We start from the raw sequence: 19749 nt of genomic DNA, 5'->3' as shown, positions 1-19749 counted from the left end.
TCTGAGCGTTCTGTGTTTTATATGTTAATGATAAATTCGTGTTTGTTAAATACCAGGTTTCTGTTCATATCTGAAATGAGACATGCCCATGTTTTTGGGGGGTAGTTATGCCTGTTACAAATGTCTGTAGCGTTTTATATCTGTAAAGTTGAGTGAGGGTAGTTAACAAGAAACCCGATTTGATTTTCCTGTAGGATTTCTTTGATGCGTCAGTGTTCACAAGTTTTGTTTTCGTTTGGAAACTTCACTCAATCACCTGGTTTATGATTATGGGAAATGCATTTAGAGAGTTGCAGTGATTTTCCCAAGGCCCTCAGAGTGAGTGGTAGAACCAGAGACTAGACCTCTGCCTTGTGAAACCTTGTTTTCCTCTGTTAAAGCAAGGTGCCCACTAGTAGTCAACTACTGTTTATAGGGCTGCGTGATGTTCAGGCACGACGTGAAGTGCTTTACGGGGCATATCTCACTTATCCCTTAAAACAGCCCTTACCTCAGGTTCCGTAGCATCCTCGTTTTGCAGTGAGGAAACAAAGGGTCCCAACGTCATGAGCCTAGGTAGTAGAGACCAAAATGACAGCCTGCTCTTTCCCTGGACCTTTGCGTTCAGAGCCATCTCTGTAAGTCCCAGTTCTATGAAACAGTTGTCCAAGGTGGGTTGACAATGTGGTGATCCTACGTCAGAGAAAATCTTGCTTCAGGCTTTGATCTTTGACTTCAGTTTGAGATGACTGGAGTCAGTTTACGTGAGCACCGTCCCCGTTTCATTCATTCATCCCATAAATATTTGGCTGTTGTGGGGTACGGTTCTATTCACTGGGATAAAGAAAAGAGACAAAAATCCCCATTGTCATGGAGTTTACTTTTTAATGGGGGGAGATGAATCTAATTTGCAACAAGTTATAAAGTATTAATGATCAGTGCTATTAAAAGATTAAAGCAAGGTAAGGGAAGTTAGTGGTTAGGAAAGGGAAGCCTCAGTAAGAAGGCGACATTTGAAAAGTCCTGATGGATGTGAGGGTGCGTACCATGCACATAGCTGTAGAAGACAGGTCCTCAGAGCTCAGCACATAACTGGTCACTAAAAGCTTGAGTGAATGTGTGCTTGGACAAAAAAGGCCCAAGCCAGTGGAGAAGATACTGCTATCGTTTAGGGCTCTGGCCCTGTAACTTCCTCGGAATTAAGTCGTCATTTATTATGCACCAGCCATTAGATTCTTACCATCAACCCACCTCTGCGTATCTGTTAAAGGGAGGGCCCACATTCTGTCCAGCCAGCCCCACTGCCTTTCGGCCGGGACGCAGTGCTGTGCTGCCAGCTGCCCCTGACAGGTGGAGAAAGTGGGAGAGCGGAGGCAGAGTCCCTCCCGCCGAAATTCCTGCTCCGTGTGGCAAGGCGCCGGAGGCAAAGCGCCTGTGCAGCGCGGGTGCCACAGCTCCGGCCCTGCCCTCGCCGCCCGCTCTCACCCGCGCGGTCGGCTTCCCACCACTGTCCTGCCCTGAGGGCCCTCCCTGCCGTCCGGAACGTTGCCGCTCGAGCCCTGCTTCCGGTCGGTCTCGTTGGCGGCCGGAAGCGGAAGTGTCCTCTAGTGGCGGACCGGAGGCGTCCGGGTGGCCGCGGTGGCAGCGGCGGAGGGGTGCGCCATGGAGCACGTGACGGAGGGTTCGTGGGAGTCGCTGCCGGTGCCGCTGCACCCGCGGGTGCTGGGCGCGCTCCGGGACCTGGGCTTCCCGTACATGACGCCGGTGCAGGTACCCGGCGCGGACCCGGGGGGACGCGGGCGCTGCTTACCCCGTGGGCGGGTGGGGAGAGTGAGGCTTCGAGCGGGAGGGACCTCGTCCTCGGACGCGGCGGCAGGTGCTGGAACTGTGCTCTCGCCCCTCCGGCCGGGGCTGTCCCGCGGGCTCAGGCTGCCCAGACCCGGGCGACGCGAAGCTGGCCAGTGAGCCAGGCAGGCGGAGGTGGGCGCTGGCCGCGCCGACGCCCAAGTGACTGGCTTATACCCCGGCCCTGGCCCCTAGCGCTGAGACCTCGGGCGAATGACTTAAGCTCTCTGTGCTTCATTTTCTTTGCCTTTGAAGTGACGAAAATAATGTTACCTGCCTCGTAGGGTTGTTGCGGGGATTAAATGAGATTTAATAAGTGCATACCTGTTGTTGCTATTACTATGTGGGCTGAGCTTTGTGTCCTGGTCCAGTTTGTTCATTTATTCAATAGATATTATCGAAGACCTACTGTGTATCAGTAGATACTCGTCTAGATGCTGAGGTTTTCGCAGTCAACATGATCATGGTCCTCATTTGTGAACCTTGTGTTCCAGTGCAGGACAGAAAGAAAGGAGTAAACGAATAAGAATTTCTTAAGTGTTGTGAAGTAACTGAAACTGACCGACTTGATGGTGAAGAGAAGGTGTAGAAGAGGAGGGATGTCATAGGAAGCCACTGAGGAAGTGTCACCTAGCCAAGACCGGCTTGAGGCTGTGGGATGATTGGGGGCAGATTGTTCTAGTGGAGAGAAATGCCAGTGCAATTGCCCTGGGGCTGGAAATGAGCTTTGAGGAAGAGAAAGAAAGCCTTTGTGGCTGGAGCCTCATGAGTAGTTGAAGAGATGAGGAAAGCATGAGTGGGACTGTGTAGAGTCTTGTAGGAACTTGGATTTTAAATGGTGTGGGAAACCATCAAAGTTTATAAGAAGGGAAGGGAAATGATTGCTGTGTAGCAAATGGACTTGAGAGAGGCAAGAGAAGAAGCAGGGAGCTTAGCTCAGAGGCCATTGTCAGGTGAACAGTAATGGTGGCTTGGACTAGGGTGGAGGCAGTGGATACTGAGAGGTCAACTTCAGGATAGCTTTGTGGTGTTGAGGGACCGGGTACAGGAATTACAGAAAGAGGCCTTTGGAGGGGTCCTGAGGTTTCTGTCCTCAGCAGTTGGGTAGACGGTGGTACTATTTACTGAGATGAGGAAAACCGAGAAGAGTAGCAGGCTTCAGAGGGAAAATCAAGAGTTCTGTTTGGAAGTGTTGAGAATGAGATGTCCATAATATTCTTAGGAAAGATGCAGAGGAAGCAGGCAGGGCTGGAGGTAAAAATTGGGAGTGCTGTGTGCCAGGCCTTGGGGATGTAGTGCAAACCAGACCTTCTGTCTGCATCAGAGTTCATAGTCTGGAGCCATGCTTTGTAGGATACTTGGCATTCTTGGTTTCTACCCCCACTGCAGGTTTTGACATTTAAAATGTCTCCAGACATTACCAAATGTCCCCTGGGGCCCCAGAAATGGCCTCAGTGGAGTTCATAGAGCTTTTAGCCTCACTGTGGGTTCGTGGCCTTTTCTCACCAGCTGCTTTGCAATCTTCCCCTAGTCTGCAACCATCCCTCTGTTCATGAAAAACAAAGACGTCGCCGCAGAAGCAGTGAGTATCTGGTGGAAGTGGGGCCTGTCCTCATGTGTTCCTCCAAAATGACCTTTGGGGACAATCAGACCAAAACTGTCTCCCCCTTTGTAGGTCACAGGTAGTGGCAAAACCCTCGCTTTTGTCATTCCCATCCTGGAAATTCTTCTGAGAAGGGAAGAGAAATTTAAAAAAAGTCAGGTGAGTGTAACTTAGTGGTTTACTTTCATTTAGTCCCCAGAGAGTTCAGAGTTGAGCAAGGAAGTTAATCAGAAACGTTGAAAAAATATACATAATACAGTCAGTTCTCATTGTTTGCAGTAGCTATGGTCTGCGAAGCCGCTGTGAATAGTGAATTAGCGAGTACTGAGCCATTATGCTGGAAACCCTGGCGGCATAGTGGTTCAGTACTACAACTGCTAACCAAAAAATCAGCAGTTTGAACCCACCAGGTGTTCCCTTGGAAACTCTGTGGGGCAGCTGTACCCTGTCCTATAGGGTCGATATGAGTCAGAATGGGGTTGCTTTTTTTTTTTTTTTCTTTGAGCCGTTATTCCAGTGGAAATAAATAACAAGGCTGAATTCCTGTGAGCCTCTGGTCCCAATACTTTCCTCAGCCAGTCACTACAAAACCTTATTTTGTGCGTGTTTCTCTTTAATGACATCTTATTTAATATATGTTGTTGATTCATTGACATTGAACTCATGGCCAACAGCACTATAACTCATGCCCAAACAGAGGTTATCTAAAATGCATATTTCCTCTGTGAGCTACATCACAGCCTTCTTGCTTAGGAAACTAGACAGCAGTTCAGCACTACACCTGGGGGCCATTTTAAACAGTGAAATCATCAACAAGAAGCACAAAAATTCAAGAAATATGGCACTAAATAGACAGTGAAAAGGACACCTGTTTATAGTCTGAAAGCTGAAGAAGGCAGAGCGTTGCCTTATTCGACCTCAGCTGGGAACATGTGCGTCAGGTGACTCCAGTTATTCACAGCTTTGGGCTTGTCTGTGAATGACCATGAAGGCACCATGAGTATTCATTTGGGGCTACAAATACATTTTACTGAGTACGTGAGTTGGCAAATGTGGAACCTGTGAATGATGAAAATCGACTGTGGTTAACATGCGCTGTGACTGGTGCTGCTGAAACGGCCTGAGAAGTGCTGTTTCGGTCGCTTTCCTCAGTGGCAGCCTTGGAGGGGGGAGGGGAGGGGCACCCGTTCAGCTTGGCAAGTCGACCCTGCTCACCATGTCACTGCCCTCTGTTGGGTAGGTTGGAGCCATAATCATCACGCCCACACGGGAGCTGGCTATTCAGATAGACGAGGTCCTGTTGCACTTCACGAAGCAGTTCCCTCAGTTGAGGTACATTGAATGCCATGTCCCTGTTGACTATGGGCTATTACTTTGCCTGATTTGCTCAAAGACCTGTTCCTTGTTTCAGCCAGATTCTTTGGATCGGAGGCAGGAACCCTGGAGAAGATGTTGAGAGGTTCAAGGCACAAGGGTACGTCTGGGAGCTTGTGCTCAAATCTTTGCGTGTTCTTGGCACTGAGCGCAAGAGGACTTGATGGCAGCATCTAGGCCTGACTGTAAGATCCCCTTCTAATAACCCACCAAAAAAAAAAAAAAAAAAAAACCTGCAAAACTAAACCAGTTGCCCGTTGAGTTGATTCTGACTCATGGCCACCCGTGTGTGTCAGAGTAGAACCGTGCTCCATGGGGTTTTCAGTGGCTGTTATCTGACTCATGGCCACCCATGTGTCAGAGTAGAACCGTGCTCCACGGGGTTTTCAGTGGCTGTTATCTGACTCATGGCCACCCGTGTGTGTCAGAGTAGAACCATGCTCCATGGGGTTTTCAGTGGCTGTTATCTTTTGGAAGCAGATTGCCAGGGCTTTCTTCTGAGGCATCTCTGGATAGACATGGACTGCCAAGCTTTTGGTTAGTGGCTGAACAATTAACTGTTTGCACGATGCAGGGAGCTAGTAACCCAACACCTGTTCCCCTCCCCAAAACAAAAAAAAAGGTTTTATCTCCAGGCCAACGTCCCATTTGGCTGTGCTGGCTTCTTCCCACAAGGCCTTGATGAGCACTGCACCTTCAGCTGACCTGATCCCCAGCAGAGGAAAAGGGGTTTGGGTGCGGCTCCCCGCTCTTCCCTGGCTGGCTGTGTGGGCCAGCAAGTCTGTCAGAACTTCGCAGCCCTGCTGTCGAAGCGCCCAGAGAGAGTAGGTAAATGAGTAGATGTGGTTACGTCCCAGTGAAACGTTCGTTACAGAAAGATGCGGTAGGCAGGCTGTGGACCGTAGTTTGAGATCACACAGCCTAGAATTCAAATCTGTCCTCAGCGCGTGCTCTTTGTACCTTGCGGCACCTTCTTCCCGCTCTTAGGAATTCTTTTTCTTACCTGTGACTTGGATTACTTTTGGGGGATATAACGTGTGGTGTCTTGGTAATAAGCATCCTGCATGAAAAATTGTCAAAACCCAGAGAGGGCAACGACGTGAACTTTCTTTCTGCAGCGGAAACATCATTGTGGCGACTCCAGGCCGCCTGGAGGACATGTTCCGGAGGAAGGCCGAAGGGTTGGATTTGGCCAGCTGTGTGAAGTCCCTCGACGTTCTGGTGTTGGACGAAGCTGACCGACTTTTGGACATGGGGTTTGAGGCAAGGTGCTTGATTTGGGCCTTCATTGCATTGGGTGGAGAGGAAAGCAAAATCACTTTGTTTTCTTATTTTTTAAGAAAACGTTTTTTTATTTAAAGCAATACATGCATATGATAAAAAAGGACAAACAGTATGCTTGACCCCTGGCTCCATTCTGCAGAAGCAAAATTTTTTTTAATATTGTATTTTTGGTGAAAGTATACACAGAAAAACAGGTTTCCATTCAACAATTTCTGCACATATTGCTCAGTGACATTGGTTATGTTTTTCATGTTGTGTCAGCATTCTTATTATTTCCATTCTAGTAGTTTCCCTCCCATTAGCTCCGTCTCACTCCCCGCTCCCCCACCTATGCTTTAGAGTAACGGTTGACCATTTTGTCACATACGGTATATTTTTTCAAAGAGTGCAGTACTCAAGGCTGTGATTCTTTACTTTTTGAGTTAATCTACTATTAAAAGGTGACTTCAGGGCATAGTTTCAGTTCAAGGTTTAAAGAGTATATCAGGACAGTTGTCTCGGGGATTCCTCCAATCTCAGGGCCCAATAAGTGTGGATTTTTGAGAATTTGAAGTTCTAGAAGCAGTTTCTTAAAATAGATTCTTGTGTGTAGACTTTTTTTTGTTTGTAAGAATATCTATGAATTACGTTAATATGTAACGATATTGATATATAATTTCTAAAACAGTAGCTTATTACCTACACTGTTCTCTGTCTGGTTCTTTTCCACGTAACACCACTTGGAGGTGGTCCTGTATGAGTGCACATGCACCCACCTCGTTTGCAAAGAACCGGATGGTGTTCCATTATATGAATGTACCGTTACCTGTTCAGCCAGCTCCCTGTTGATGGGTGTTAGGTTGTTTCCAGTCTTTTCCTTCCATCGTCCGTGCTGCACTGACCAGTCTTTCCCCTTTGTCTTTGTGCATATGTTTGAGAACATCCAGTGTATAAATTTCTAGAAATAGAATTGCTGATGGGTCAGAGGGCATGCGACGTTGTGATTTTAATATCATCAAGTTATTTTCCAAAGTTGTGCCAGTTTATGCTTGTACCAATGATCGGTGTACCTGTCTTCTTGGCGTATGGGTATATTATGTTGATGATGTTGAGCATTTCCTAACTGCAAATTGATGAATTTACCTTTTTTATCTTTGAGATTTTTAAAATGCATTTTTTGCATTTTATGGTTTCTTAAAAATGCTTTTTTTTTTTAAAATAAATAGAACGACTGTTGAATTTAATCCATGTATCGTCAGTTTAACCATTTTAAAGTGTACAATTAATAGTTTTTTAGGCTCAAGAAGTTTTGTTTTCACTCTGATCTTTTAATGGTGCCCCATTATATAGTATAATTATGTGATTATGTTGTACAAACCTTGGAGAAATGAAGGAAATACAAAGAAGAAAAGAAAAACTCCTGTCACCTCACTTCCCATTAATGTCTGCTGCTAATGTTTGGTGGTTTCCATTCCAGTCTTTTTCGTTTCTGTTTAGTATCATAAGAGGGCAGTGTGGTGGTTTAGTAGTAGAATTCTTGCCGCTCTTCCATGTGGGAGACCACCCATCTGTCAGTGGAGGCTTGAAATCAGCCAGTGAAAACCCTCTGGCTCACAATGCTGTTATCCCCAACTGATCATGGGAGTAGGTGGTGTTTCATTCTGTTTTGTGTGGTGGGGTCACCATGAATCGGGGACTGACTTGATGGCAGCTCATAGCCTGCATCACAGAGTACTGCCTGTTGATGGTGCTGTCAGGTGAGGGTTAAGTGTGAGCCTCTTCTTTCCAGTATAAATACCATTCTGGAGTTCTTGCCAAAGCAGAGGAGAACGGGCCTCTTCTCCGCCACTCAGACGCAGGAAGTGGAGAACCTGGTGCGAGCAGGCCTCCGGAACCCCGTCCGCATCTCGGTGAAGGAGAAGGGCGTGGCAGCCAGCAGCACACAAAAAACACCATCTCGCCTGGAGAACTACTACATGGTGAGCACCTGGGTTTCCTTCTTGACGGCTCCTGCAGTTCAGTGATGATGTCCAGTGCGCTAGGGATTTGCTGGCTGTGTTCTAGGAAAGTGAATCTATGAAATGCTCATCTGTGGCACATTTTGAAATGCATCTGGGGACAAGCCAGGGCAAATGGCATGGGTGGTCTAACTTGTTGAACGAGTGAATACGTTAACACGGGCCCAAAGAACGGTATCCCTGGACTTCCTGTCCGCACATTATCAGCCGTTTTTAGCATGCATGCATCGGGTGTGCTGGATGCCAGACACCGTTAAACACTGCGGCCCCCAGGCCTCACAGAACGTGTTCCATCCTGAATCACAGAGAGGGGCATGGCCAGATGTGCAGGTGAGACAGAATGAAATGAGTGAATCGCTCTAAAGGAGACAGCGTCGGGTTAAAACGTTCTACTCTGTGACGCAACGGTCCTGTATTTTGGTCTACACCTGGGAATGGGTGATTTTGTACCAGTCAGCGCTGTTGTTGTTGTGTGCCACTGAGTCAGTTCCAACTCCGAGCAGCCCTACAGGACAGAGTAGAGCTGTCTCACAGAATTTCTGAGGCTGTAATCTTTATGGAAGCAGATCACGAGGTCTTTTCTCTGGCGGAGCTGCTGGGTGGGTTTGAACTGACGACCTTTCGGTTAGCCACCGAGTGTTTAACCACCATGAGTCCTTCAACAGTAAGCCCTAGCTGCCGTAATAGTGTCCTCACCAGGCAGTGGAAGGGCTCTTGGAAATTTTATTTTTCAGTACTGCAGCCACTGCTGTTTCATTCTGCCGCATCACTGGAATGGCCAAGGGACATAAGAGAGAGTGGCCAGCTGGAGGGAACCCCACACGAGAGGTAGTGGCCTTGGGGAACTGGAAGAGCTCACCGGCAGGTGTCAGTGCTTGACAAGGCCCATCTGGGTTGCTGACGGGGGTGGGAGATAGGGCTTTCCTTAAGCCCTGGGGGACTCCTCAGGTCCTGCATATGGCTGCATGTTTCCAGTGAAGTGGGTGGTTTGACAGCCAGCACGTCCTTGGTACTGTGGACCCTTAAGTCCATGAGGCTGCCACCTGTTTGTGTCACGTGGTGGGAAGATCAAGGGTAGAACAGGTTTGTAGAGCAGAAAGCACCTCTGAGACACCTGGCTGGAGCAGGCGGTTCAGATCCGACAGGCTCATTGGGGCTGGGAGTCGTGCTATCACTGACGGCTCTGGCTAAGGCAGGAGGGAGTAGCCAGGCTCACAGCTGGGCTCTGTCCCTGACTCGTTTGCCTGGGTGATGTCACTTGTGAAGTAGGTGATAGTGGTGCGAATGGGACAGAGTTGTAGTGAGGATTGATTCATTAGTTCACAGAAAAGTGCTAGGACAGGACTTGGTACTTAGTGCTAACAAATGTTAGCTTGACACACTCACTGTGGCTGCTGTTGCGTTGTGCTGGGCTACGTTCATTTAAGTGAGTTGTGTGAGTACATGAGAGGAAGTTCCAAACTAAGCACTGGTTTTGGGTGAAAATGGGGAATGAATTCAGGTGAATCTAATGCTCGCATTGGAGGCTTTTGTGGAGCACTTGTTTCCATCATCAGTAGATACTGGGGTCTGTCTCCACGGAGGTCTTCCAAATGATTGCATACATTCCTCCCTGGAATCCTGGCCTTGGAGCAGGGATGTCTGAACTCGGCCATAGAGAGCCCTCAATAATATGGATTATGGGGTCCAGTCCTAGAGCTGCTGAGTCAGACTTCTGCATGCTGCCCGAGAATCTGCACTGTAAAAATTTATCCTGAACATGTATACCAGTATTCGTTGCAGCATTGTTCACAATAGCTGAAAGGTGGAAACAACCCAAATACCCATCAGCAGATGACTGAACAGATGAAATGTGGTACGTAGGTAGACGGGATATTGTTCAGCCATAAAGAGAAAGGAAGTGCTGATCCGTGCTCTGATATACAAGAACCTTGGAAATACCACCCTAAGTGAAATAAGGCAGAAACAAAAGGACGAATGTTACGTGATTTCACTTATATGAGATACCTAGAACAGGCAAATGCACAGAGAGAAGTTTTTCAGTGGTTTGCAGGGGCTGTGAGGAGGGGCAAGTGGGGAGTTATTGTTTAAAGGGTCCCTGGGTTTCTCTTCAGGATAAGGGGCAACTTTGGTGATGGCCAGTGATGCCGGTAGCACAACATGGCGGATGTGATTAATGTCACCGAACCGTATGGTTAAGAGTGGTTCAAACGGCAGTTTTTTTTGTGATACATATTTCACGAAAATAAAAACAAAAAAAATCTACCCTGGAGATTGATTACGTTAGGGTCAGGATAATACGTGTCTGAACTGTACCATTAAATGACTATGTTTCTCTCAGCTATGTGACTTTCATGACTTAAAATGTACTATAACAGACCACAGCGCACGTTGACATTGGTCCTGAGCTAGGTAGAGCTGATTAACATTTGGCTAAAGTTCGTCCTATTTGAGGAAAAAATTAAATTCCTTAAAATTTAAGGCTGAAACTGGAAATAATTATAGGGATTATTGTCAGTATGTATGCTTTTCTTAATTAGTTTTCCTTTTATCTTGTAGGTGTGTAAGGCAGATGAGAAATTTAACCAACTGGTGCATTTTCTTCGAAATCATAAGCAGGAAAAACACCTGGTCTTCTTCAGGTAACCCTGGACCTAGGGAGGGGAGTCAGGGATTCAGGCGCACGCATGGGGCCCTTGTGCTTGGAATTCTGTCCAGAGCAGTTCTGTCAGTTAGGAATGCCCTTGGTGGCAAATACAGCTCAATCTCTGTGGCCCAGTCCCACCCAGTTACTGTTGAGTAGACGCTGACTCACAGTGATCCCATGTGTGTCGGAGGAGAACCGTGCTCCACGGGATTTTCAATGGCTGATTTTTCAGAGGTGGAACACCAGGCCTTCTTTTGAGGTACCTCTGAGTGGATTCGAACCTCCAACCTTTCAGTTAGCAGCCAAGTGTGTTAACCATTTACAAATGAGGGTTTTATTCTTTTCTGGTTAAAAGCCCAGTGGTAGGCAGTCCCTGACATTGATTAAGGACCAGCAGGGTCAGTGTTTCTGCAGTTGTCTTGGCGTTTCCCTCCTGCTTGTCACTGCGGTTTCCAGATGATCATTGTAATGCCATCTGTCATACCTGTGTTAAAGGCTCAGATAAGGGAGGAAAGGCGGAGGGGGAAGAGCAAGGTTAGCACTCTTTGCTCCTTTCCATCGGAAAAGCACAAAGCATCCTCAGAAACCCCTCCTGCTTGGTCGACATCAGCTTTCATCTGTGGGCCAAAAGTGGGTCCCATGGCAGCCCCGGACTCTGAGCAAGATAGAGAACGTGAGTGTGTAGCTTTTCCACCAGGTGTAGTGGAGGGAGGCCAAGGGAGAAGTGGCCAGGGTGGTGTATAAACAGCCATTTCCTCCTGCTATCTGTGTCAGAATGCAAGACGGGAACAGATGTGTGCCTTTCTTGGGCTGGTTTGTGTGTGTGTGTGTGTGTGTGTGTGTTTTCTCCTCCAAGTATAGCTGTGTTTTGCTTTTTGGCAATCCCAAAAGAGTTTTGTGTTTCTTTTCCATCTCTCATTCTGTCAGTAAAATGCATCAGCTGTATTGACTGTATGACCCATAGGAAAAAATACAACCCGGTACACATGCATACACGCACACCGCACACTCTGCAGTCACACACGCGCGTGCACACATACGAAACTGAAACAAAGGCTTCACAAAGCTGTACACTCTGCTAGGTGGGATGTGTTCTGTTGTATTCTACTCTATTTTTAAAAATGCTGGTCAGGACCCATTAAATTTCAAGGCCCACCAGATTGCTTTCAGGATCTGTGGGTTTTGACCCTCAGTGTGTAAGACACCAGCTTATTACATACTGATGTGACTTGTAGTGGGGACCAGTGAAGTTTCTGGCTATAGCCACTTAGTACCTAACCTAACCTGACCCATTGCCATCAAGTTAATTCTGACTGATAGTGACCCTATAGGACGGGGTAGAACTGCCCCATAGGGTTTCCAAGGAGCGGCTGGTGTATTCGAACTGCCAACCTTCTGGTGTAGATGAGCTCTTAACCATTGTGCCACCATTTAGTACAGGAGGAGGCATTTAAGTAGACAAGACTTAGCCCACATTGGCATTCTGCAGCCTGGCCTAGTGGGAAGAACCCTGGAATAGGATCAAACCTTGGCTCTGGATCTGACTGTGCCACAATGAACATAGCCTGTCCGTAAGCCTCCGTTTCCCTAGGTGCAAAACAGGGCTAATACCTACCTCCCAGACTTGCTATGAGGATGTGAGATCACTTTGGAATCCCTCCAGTTAAAAATGAGGGGTGAAGGTGAACTTGATTAGAGGGATGCTGGGTAGGAAGCTCACAGACTCAGAGAGAAAGTTGAGCACCCATCCCTGAGGGAAGACGGGATCCAAGCTCTGTGGCAGAAATCTGTGGGCTGCCCCTTAGGGCACCTCCTCGTTGGGATGACCCTGTCCCAGCTCCCTGTTGTCCTTGGGTCCAGATGTCTGGAAGGGAGACTGCTGGGTCTAGTTTGGGTTATTTACTGACTCCTTATGTATCACACTAAACGGGGAAAGAGCAGATCCCCAGAGGAAAAGCAGGAACATTTTGAAATCTTTATAAGATTTTTGGTTTAGGTGGAAGTTTACAAATTAGTTTCCCAGTCAACAGTTGATACTCAGCTTGTTTGGTGACATTGGTTGCAAACCCTGAATGTGTCAGCACTCTCCCTTTTCCTCCCTGGGTTCTCTGAGGCCCTTTGCCCAGCTTTCTTGCTCTACCTTCCTTCTGAACTTTGCTTTTAGGCAGATGGTGTCCTTTTGGTCTCATATGAGTTGACTGTTCTGAGGTGTGCATTCATCACTGGTGTTACTGTTCATTTTGTAGGCCTGTCTATTGTACGGTTATAATATGATCTCTGTGAGTGATTTCATTTCTAAGGGCCGTAGCCTCGGGGGTTCCACCAGTCTCTCAGACCAGTAAGTCTGTTCTTATTTATGAATTTGAATTTTGTTCTATATTTCTCTATCACTGTGTCCATAATCTAATAATGTGCTCCTGGTCAGAGCGGTTGGTGATGGTAGCCGCGCACCATCTAGTTCCTCTGGCCTCAGGCTAGTGAAGGCCGTGGTTCGTGTGATCCATTAGTCCTGCGGACTAGTTGTTACCTTGAGTCTTTGGTTTTTTTCACTGTTCTTTGCTCTGGACAGGAACAAACCAATTGTCGTATCTTAGATGGCCGCTTACCTCTGTGCAGGAGAACTGGGTTCGACTCCTGGCCAGTGTACTTCATGCACAGATGCCACCTGTCTGTCAGTAGAGGCTTGTGTGTTGCTGTGGTGTTGAACAGGTTTCAGCGGAGCTTCCATTACTGAGTTGGAGTAGGGAGAAAGGCCTGGTAACCTACTTCTGAAAATCAGCCAGTAAAGCCCCAATGGATCACACAGGTCCAATCCCATTGGGCGCTGGGTCGCCATGAGTTGGGGGCCAGTGTGACAGCAGCCAGGAATACCACCACTGCATCTGTTAGCTGACACACCTTCAGCCAAGGGAGGAAGGGCCGAGGTGCCCAGTGACTCTAAGCCCACCCCCTTGCAGCACCTGTGCCTGTGTGGAATACTACGGGAAGGCTCTGGAGGCCTTGGTGAAGAGCGCGGCCATACTGTGCATTCACGGAAAGATGAAGTACAAACGCAACAAGATCTTCATGGAGTTCCGCAAATTGCAGAGGTGGGTTAGCTCAGTGGCAGACGCAGCTCCCCAACCTAGACACACTGTTCTAGGCCGCCAAACACAGGGGGTTTTCCCTCTGTCTGTTCTCCCTTCACAGACATTGTTCTCCCTGCCTGGAACCCTCTTCTGTAGCCCAGCTATCACATCTGATACAAATGCCCAGAGCCTTTGTTCCTCTGCCCTAACCCCTTACGCTCGGCTGTAATTAATTCCTTAGTCAGTGGGCCTCCCTTCTGGATCGTAAGCTCCATGAGCACCAAAACCTTGTGTATTGGGTTCACTCCTGGGATCCCCAGTATCTCGCCCAGTGCCTGGCCCGGTGGGGGCTTGGATAAGTGTTGCATGAACAGAGCAGAAAGGAAGCAATCCGTTAGTCTTGTTGAGGTGGACGCTTTCTCTAGGTGGTTAGGCCCACGATGACACCAGGGAACCTTTGGTCTCTTATGACCAGAACTCGTTTCTGTTTGTGTATATCAGTAATCATTTTCTGTTTTTCTCAATCACCAACCATTGGCTACATTAAAAGCACTCTTCTGGGCACAGTGATACAATCTACTGTTGTGTGACTACTTCAGTCGGGGGGAACATTTTCACTTGTTTTTTTAAATGGCTGTAAAGGATTAGACTCTGGTGTGTTTCCCCACCCCACAATGGAAATATGCTAAATAAAAAATCCTTTCCCAGTCTTTTTCCATGGTTTCACTGGGAGTTTGTTATGTAGTTGGATTCTGTGCTTAAATGAGCACAGAGGGAGTGAAAGGTCCTTGGCCAGGTTCGTAAAGCCCTGGAGGCAGAAAATGTCATCAGTAGCTCTGGTTCTGAGACACTCTAGAGCCTGTGAATCGGTGTCATTGCCACCCAGATCAGTGGACAGTTAGATGATGGTGAAGATGGTGACTTCTTGCTCCGAATGGCGTTTTCTCATTTTCTAGTGGAATTTTAGTGTGCACTGATGTGATGGCCCGTGGAATCGATATTCCTGAAGTGAACTGGGTTTTGCAGTACGACCCTCCCAGCAATGCAAGGTAGGGCACGATCAAGCGTCACCCCCTCTGTGGAAGACTCTAACCTACGGATGTGTGAGTCCTGAGGAAGGCAAACATGGAATGATGTCCAGCCAATGTTATTTTCAGTAGCAAAAATAGGGAAATGGGCCAGTCATCTTTGGTATGTCTATATTGGTATCCTATGGAGCAATTATTTTCAAATACTTTCAGGTATTTTTAAGTTGTTGAAGGAATGCATATGGTAGAATCTTCAAATGAGAAAAGCAATGTATAATACCATAGATGACAATCTGAATTATTTTCCCCAAAAGTGGGCATGTATTCCTAATATTTGCTTCCAAATAGAGGAAAATGCCTGTAAATACACACCTTCAAGTGACAGTGGTTCCTTCTGGGTGGCGGGCTTGCAGGTTGCTTTTATTGTTCTGTACTTTTCATTGTTTCCCTCCTTTCCTGGGACCATGCCCTGCCCGTGTGGTCAGCTAGAAAGTATACATTGAAAAGTTGACATTAAACATCTCTTAGAGAATCGTATCTGGTTTGCAGCATACACATAATTGCCAACTTTCCTAAGACTAGTAAAGGGCCCGAGTTGGGGACTGGGCTGTGGGGAGTCTGGTGGCTCCTCCCTCATTTAGATATGTCAGCTGTGCTGCTGGGGCCTGTGCCCCCTCCCCCCTCAGCCATCATTACACGTGACCGGGTGATCGTGTCCCCCCCGCCCCACAGCGCCTTTGTGCATCGCTGCGGCCGCACTGCCCGCATTGGCCACGGTGGCAGTGCCCTGGTGTTCCTCCTTCCCATGGAAGAGTCCTACGTCAGTTTCCTTGCAATTAACCAAAAGGTAAGCTGTCTTCCTTTCCGATAGAATGCCCAGGAATGGGGTAGCCGAGAAAGTTCTAGTAAGTGGTTAGAAACTCGGGTTGGGGTGGCAGGCCCACCAGGGTGGGCTGATGGTATAAATGCACGCACTGGATCGGGTCTGAGGCTCTGGCAAAGCCTATCCAGGGTGGCCACTGTGGCTCAGCCCAGCTGAGGATCGGTTCTTCGGCCTGCGGACCTGGTGATGCCATACTCACCTACCAGAAATGTGAGGTGTGGTTTTAAAAATTTCTTTAAAATATAAGTTTTGGACCAGGTGAATGACTTGGGTTGGGTTTGAGCTTCAGGCCTTTGGTTTTTGGGCGGGTGAGTGCTGGGTGTGGGGTGATTCCAGCCTGGGAAAGTGAGCTTGTGGGCTCTGTGTAGTGCCCCCTGCAGGAGATGAGACTTCAGAAAAACACAGTGGACCTTCTTCCAAAGCTGAAGGCCATGGCCCTGGCTGACAGAGCCGTGTTTGAAAAGGGGATGAAAGCTTTTGTGTCGTATGTCCAGGCTTACGCGAAGCACGAGTGTAACCTCATCTTCAGGCTCAAAGGTGAGCCAGAGGGGGATTGCCTTCACGTGACTGTCTCCACTGTAAATACTGATGGGATATATTATCTGTTTATCATACGTAACGTTGGAGTCTTACGGGTATCATAACTTGGAAATTTATTTGTCCTACAAAAATGTCAGCTCTGAATTTTACGTTATGTGAATTTCACCTCAGTTTTAAAAACGTTAGGCATGTGTCAGGGTTAATGTTTTCTAAACGCTTAAAAGGAATTCTTTCTAGGCTTTAAGTAGACAGAATAAACTGGCCACTGGCTGCAGAGTATTCCTCTTTACGTTGCAAAAAGGCAATTATTAATTTTAACTGAAATAAATCCATTAAATCCTTTGGTTAGAAAAATTAAATCATGAGATATCATCCGTTTTTGATTCCTGTCATCATCTTTTGGACATTCTAACGCTGATATTTTGGTTTAATTAGACCTTGACTTTGCCAGTCTTGCTCGAGGTTTTGCCCTGCTGAAGATGCCCAAGATGCCAGAGCTGAGAGGGAAGCAGTTTCCCGATTTTGTGCCTGTGGATGTTAACACAGACATGATTCCATTTAAAGATAAAGTCAGAGAAAAGCAGAGGCAGAAGCTACTGGAGCAAAAAAGAAAAGAAAAAACAGAAAGCGAAGGGAGAAGAAAGTTCATAAAAAACAAAGCTTGGTCGAAGCAGAAGGCCAAAAAGGAAAAGAAGAAAAAACTGAATGAAAAGAGGAAAAGGGCAGAGGTAATATTTAGTTTTCCTTATTAGTACTCAGCGTGCGGGGTCCTGAAGGGTTTATGAATTGATGTAATAGAGTCTTTTATGCGAATTGCGTGGGGGATTGTATGGGGCTCTCACGTTCCTGTGTTAAGTTGCCAGCTAGGGTGGGCAACTTGCTGTCTTTGTGGCAGGCTAATCTGAGAGCAAACAGTTCATGATAAAAAGTTGCTGATTTCACTGACAGCACTATTTCTGAAAAATTCAGGAGTTTGTTGGTTTCTTTGTACTCAGGGTTCAGATATTGAAGATGAGGACATGGAGGAGCTTCTTAATGATACAAGACTCTTGAAAAAGTTTAAAAGGGGCAAGATCACGGAAGAAGAATTTGAGAAGCATTTGTTGACAAGTGGCAAAAGGACAGTCAAAACAGATTTTGGGATCTCAGATTTCGAAGATGACTGCTGATCCTGGATCCTCCGATGGAATGCGTGAGAGAACAGGGACGTACAGGGAGCGCGGTGACCAGATGTGGCACACAGCCCATGTACAGGGAGCGCGATGACCAGACTCGGCACACAGCTCACAACTGCTCTCACTGCAGACCAGAACCTCAGTAGATGTCTATGAAGAGTGATTACATTTCTGAAACCTGTTGGTCGGTCCAGGGAGAAACGAGAGGGATTTCATACTCGGGAATATTTTACTAAAAAACTTACCAGTCTTGATTAAAGTCTAACAGAAGAAAGTGTAAGACTACTTGAATGTAAATAATGGATGTCAATATTTATTTTGATGAGTCACCTATAATTAAATACCTTGTTTTTTTTTTTTTTGCTACCTTAGAAATATTTTTAAAATATAAAAATACTAAAATATACTTGATTTTAGCCTTTTTTGTGCCTTATATGTTCAAAGCCCTGGCGTCCCTGGTGTTCTCTAACCCCGGGGCCTCGGTTCTTTCTTGGATGTGTGCACAGTCCCTGGAGAGGGCACTGATGTTGCCACAGGGTTTTCCTAAGGATAGTTCCCGGTGCTGCTTCAGTGGCAAATCCTTGCAAAATTGAGGAAGCAAGTCATATTCTGCAAAAGAAAACACATTATGCCTTCTGGGATGAATGACAGATCCTTCTAATCGACCATTGTAAGTGTGTGAATGTGGCCAGCTTAGAGTACTGATGTGATAGCATATCAAAATCTTTCATAATTTATTTGAAAAGATGCTGAATTTGTTCCTAGGTACAATTTTTAAAAGCTATTCAGCACTTACGCTCATCCAGAGACTTCACAGATAGAATAAAAAGATTATCTACAGACCGGGAAAAAGTTTTTGGCTATGACAATTCTGATCAGTGTCGATCTTTAAAATCTACATGATACTGTGAAAACTCAACAAAAAGACAAATAACCCAGTTAAAACATGGGCAAAGGATACAAATCGGCACTTCACTAAAGAAGACATTCAGGTAGCTAACAGATACGTGAGGAAATGCTCACCATCATTAGCCATTAGAGAAATGCAGATCAAAACTACAATGAGATTCCATCTCACTCCAGCAAGGCTGGCATTAATCCAAAAAACACAAAATAATAAACGTTGGAGAGGTTATGGAGGGACTGAAAAACTTATACACTGCTGGTGGGAATATAAAATGGTACAACCACTTTGGAAATCGACTTGGCACTTCCTTAAGCTAGAAATAGAGCTACTATATGATCCAGCAATCCCACTCCTTGGAATATATCCTAGAGAAATAAGAACCTTTACACGAACAGATACATGCACACCCATGTTCACTGCAGCACCATTTACAATAGCAAAAAGATGGAAGCAACCAAGGTGCCCATCAACGGATGAATGGATAAATGATGGTATATTCATATAATGGAATACTACCCAACGATTAAGAACGATGAATCCGTGAACATTTCATAACATGGAGGAATCTGGAAGGCATTATGCTAAGTGAAATTAGTTGCAAAAGGACAAATATTTTATGAGACCACTATTACAAGAACTTAAAAAAAGTTTAAACAGACGAAATTATTCTTTGATGGTTACAAGGGTGGGGAGGGAGGGAAAAGGGTATTCACTAGACAGTAAACAAGAACTATCTTAGGTGAAGGGAAAGGCAACACACAATATAGGAGAGGTTAGCACACCTGGACTAAAGTGAAAGCAAAGAAGTTGCCTGAATAAACCAAATGCTTTGAAGGCCAGAGTAAGGATGGGGGTCTGGGGACCATCATTTCAAGGGACATCTAGGTCAACTGGCATAACAAAAATATATTAAGAAAACGATTTACATCCCAGGTTGGTGAGTGGTGTCTGGGGTCTTCAACGTTAGCAAGCAGGCATCTAAGATGCATCAGTTGGTCTCAACCCACCTGAAGCAAAGGTAAATGAAAACACCAAAGACTAGGTAATTATGAGCCCAGGAGACAGAAAGGCCACATAAACCAGAGACTACATCAGCCTGAGACCAGAAGAACCAGATGGTGCCCGCCTACAACCGATAACTGCCCTGACAGGGAACACAACAGAGAATCCCTGATGGGGCAGAACAGCGGGATGCAGATCTCAAATTCTCATAAAAAGACCAGGCATAATGGCCTGAGATTAGAGGGACCCCGGAGGCCATGGTTCCTGGACCCTCTGTTGGCCCAAGACTGGAACCACTCCCAAAGCCAACTCTTCAGACAGGGATTGGAGTGGACTATATAGACAAAATGATACTGGTGAGGAGTGAGCTTCTTGGCTGAAGTAGACACATGAGACTATGTGGGCATCTCCTGCCTG

The 19749-nt window shown here is 46.5% G+C and overlaps 1 protein-coding gene across 2 annotated transcripts; it reads left to right on the top strand.

The window, feature by feature from the left end:
* The first annotated feature begins 1584 nt into the window (after positions 1-1584).
* On the top strand, positions 1585-18959 carry DDX55 (DEAD-box helicase 55). Of its 2 annotated transcripts, none has more exons than XM_049866013.1 (14): positions 1585-1749; positions 3356-3406; positions 3500-3586; positions 4668-4759; positions 4839-4901; positions 5920-6069; positions 7854-8043; positions 10642-10724; positions 13687-13818; positions 14754-14846; positions 15558-15672; positions 16077-16245; positions 16684-16976; positions 17244-18959. In XM_049866013.1, the coding sequence occupies exons 1-14, from the start codon at positions 1642-1644 to the stop codon at positions 17415-17417; spliced, it is 1800 nt and encodes a 599-aa protein (XP_049721970.1). In that variant the 5' UTR covers positions 1585-1641; the 3' UTR covers positions 17418-18959. The 2 variants fall into 2 exon arrangements, with proteins under 2 accessions (XP_049721970.1, XP_049721971.1); XM_049866014.1 differs by having other exon boundaries at positions 1685-1749; positions 3334-3406.
* Positions 18960-19749: the final 790 nt, after the last annotated feature.

The sequence above is a fragment of the Elephas maximus genome, chromosome 22 (genome assembly GCF_024166365.1).
Source record: "Elephas maximus indicus isolate mEleMax1 chromosome 22, mEleMax1 primary haplotype, whole genome shotgun sequence".
Classification (NCBI taxonomy): domain Eukaryota; kingdom Metazoa; phylum Chordata; class Mammalia; order Proboscidea; family Elephantidae; genus Elephas; species Elephas maximus.
Note: the sequence above shows the minus strand (reverse complement) of the source record. Positions and strands in the feature narration are given on the sequence as shown.

Coding starts and splice junctions, on each gene's coding strand:
- DDX55 (XM_049866013.1), top strand. CDS start 1,642: ATGGAGCACGTGACGGAGGGTTCGTGGGAGTCGCTGCCGGTGCCGCTG. Junction 4,760..4,838: donor AAGCAGTTCCCTCAGTTGAG/GTACATTGAATG, acceptor TCCTTGTTTCAG/CCAGATTCTTTGGATCGGAG. Junction 10,725..13,686: donor AAACACCTGGTCTTCTTCAG/GTAACCCTGGAC, acceptor ACCCCCTTGCAG/CACCTGTGCCTGTGTGGAAT.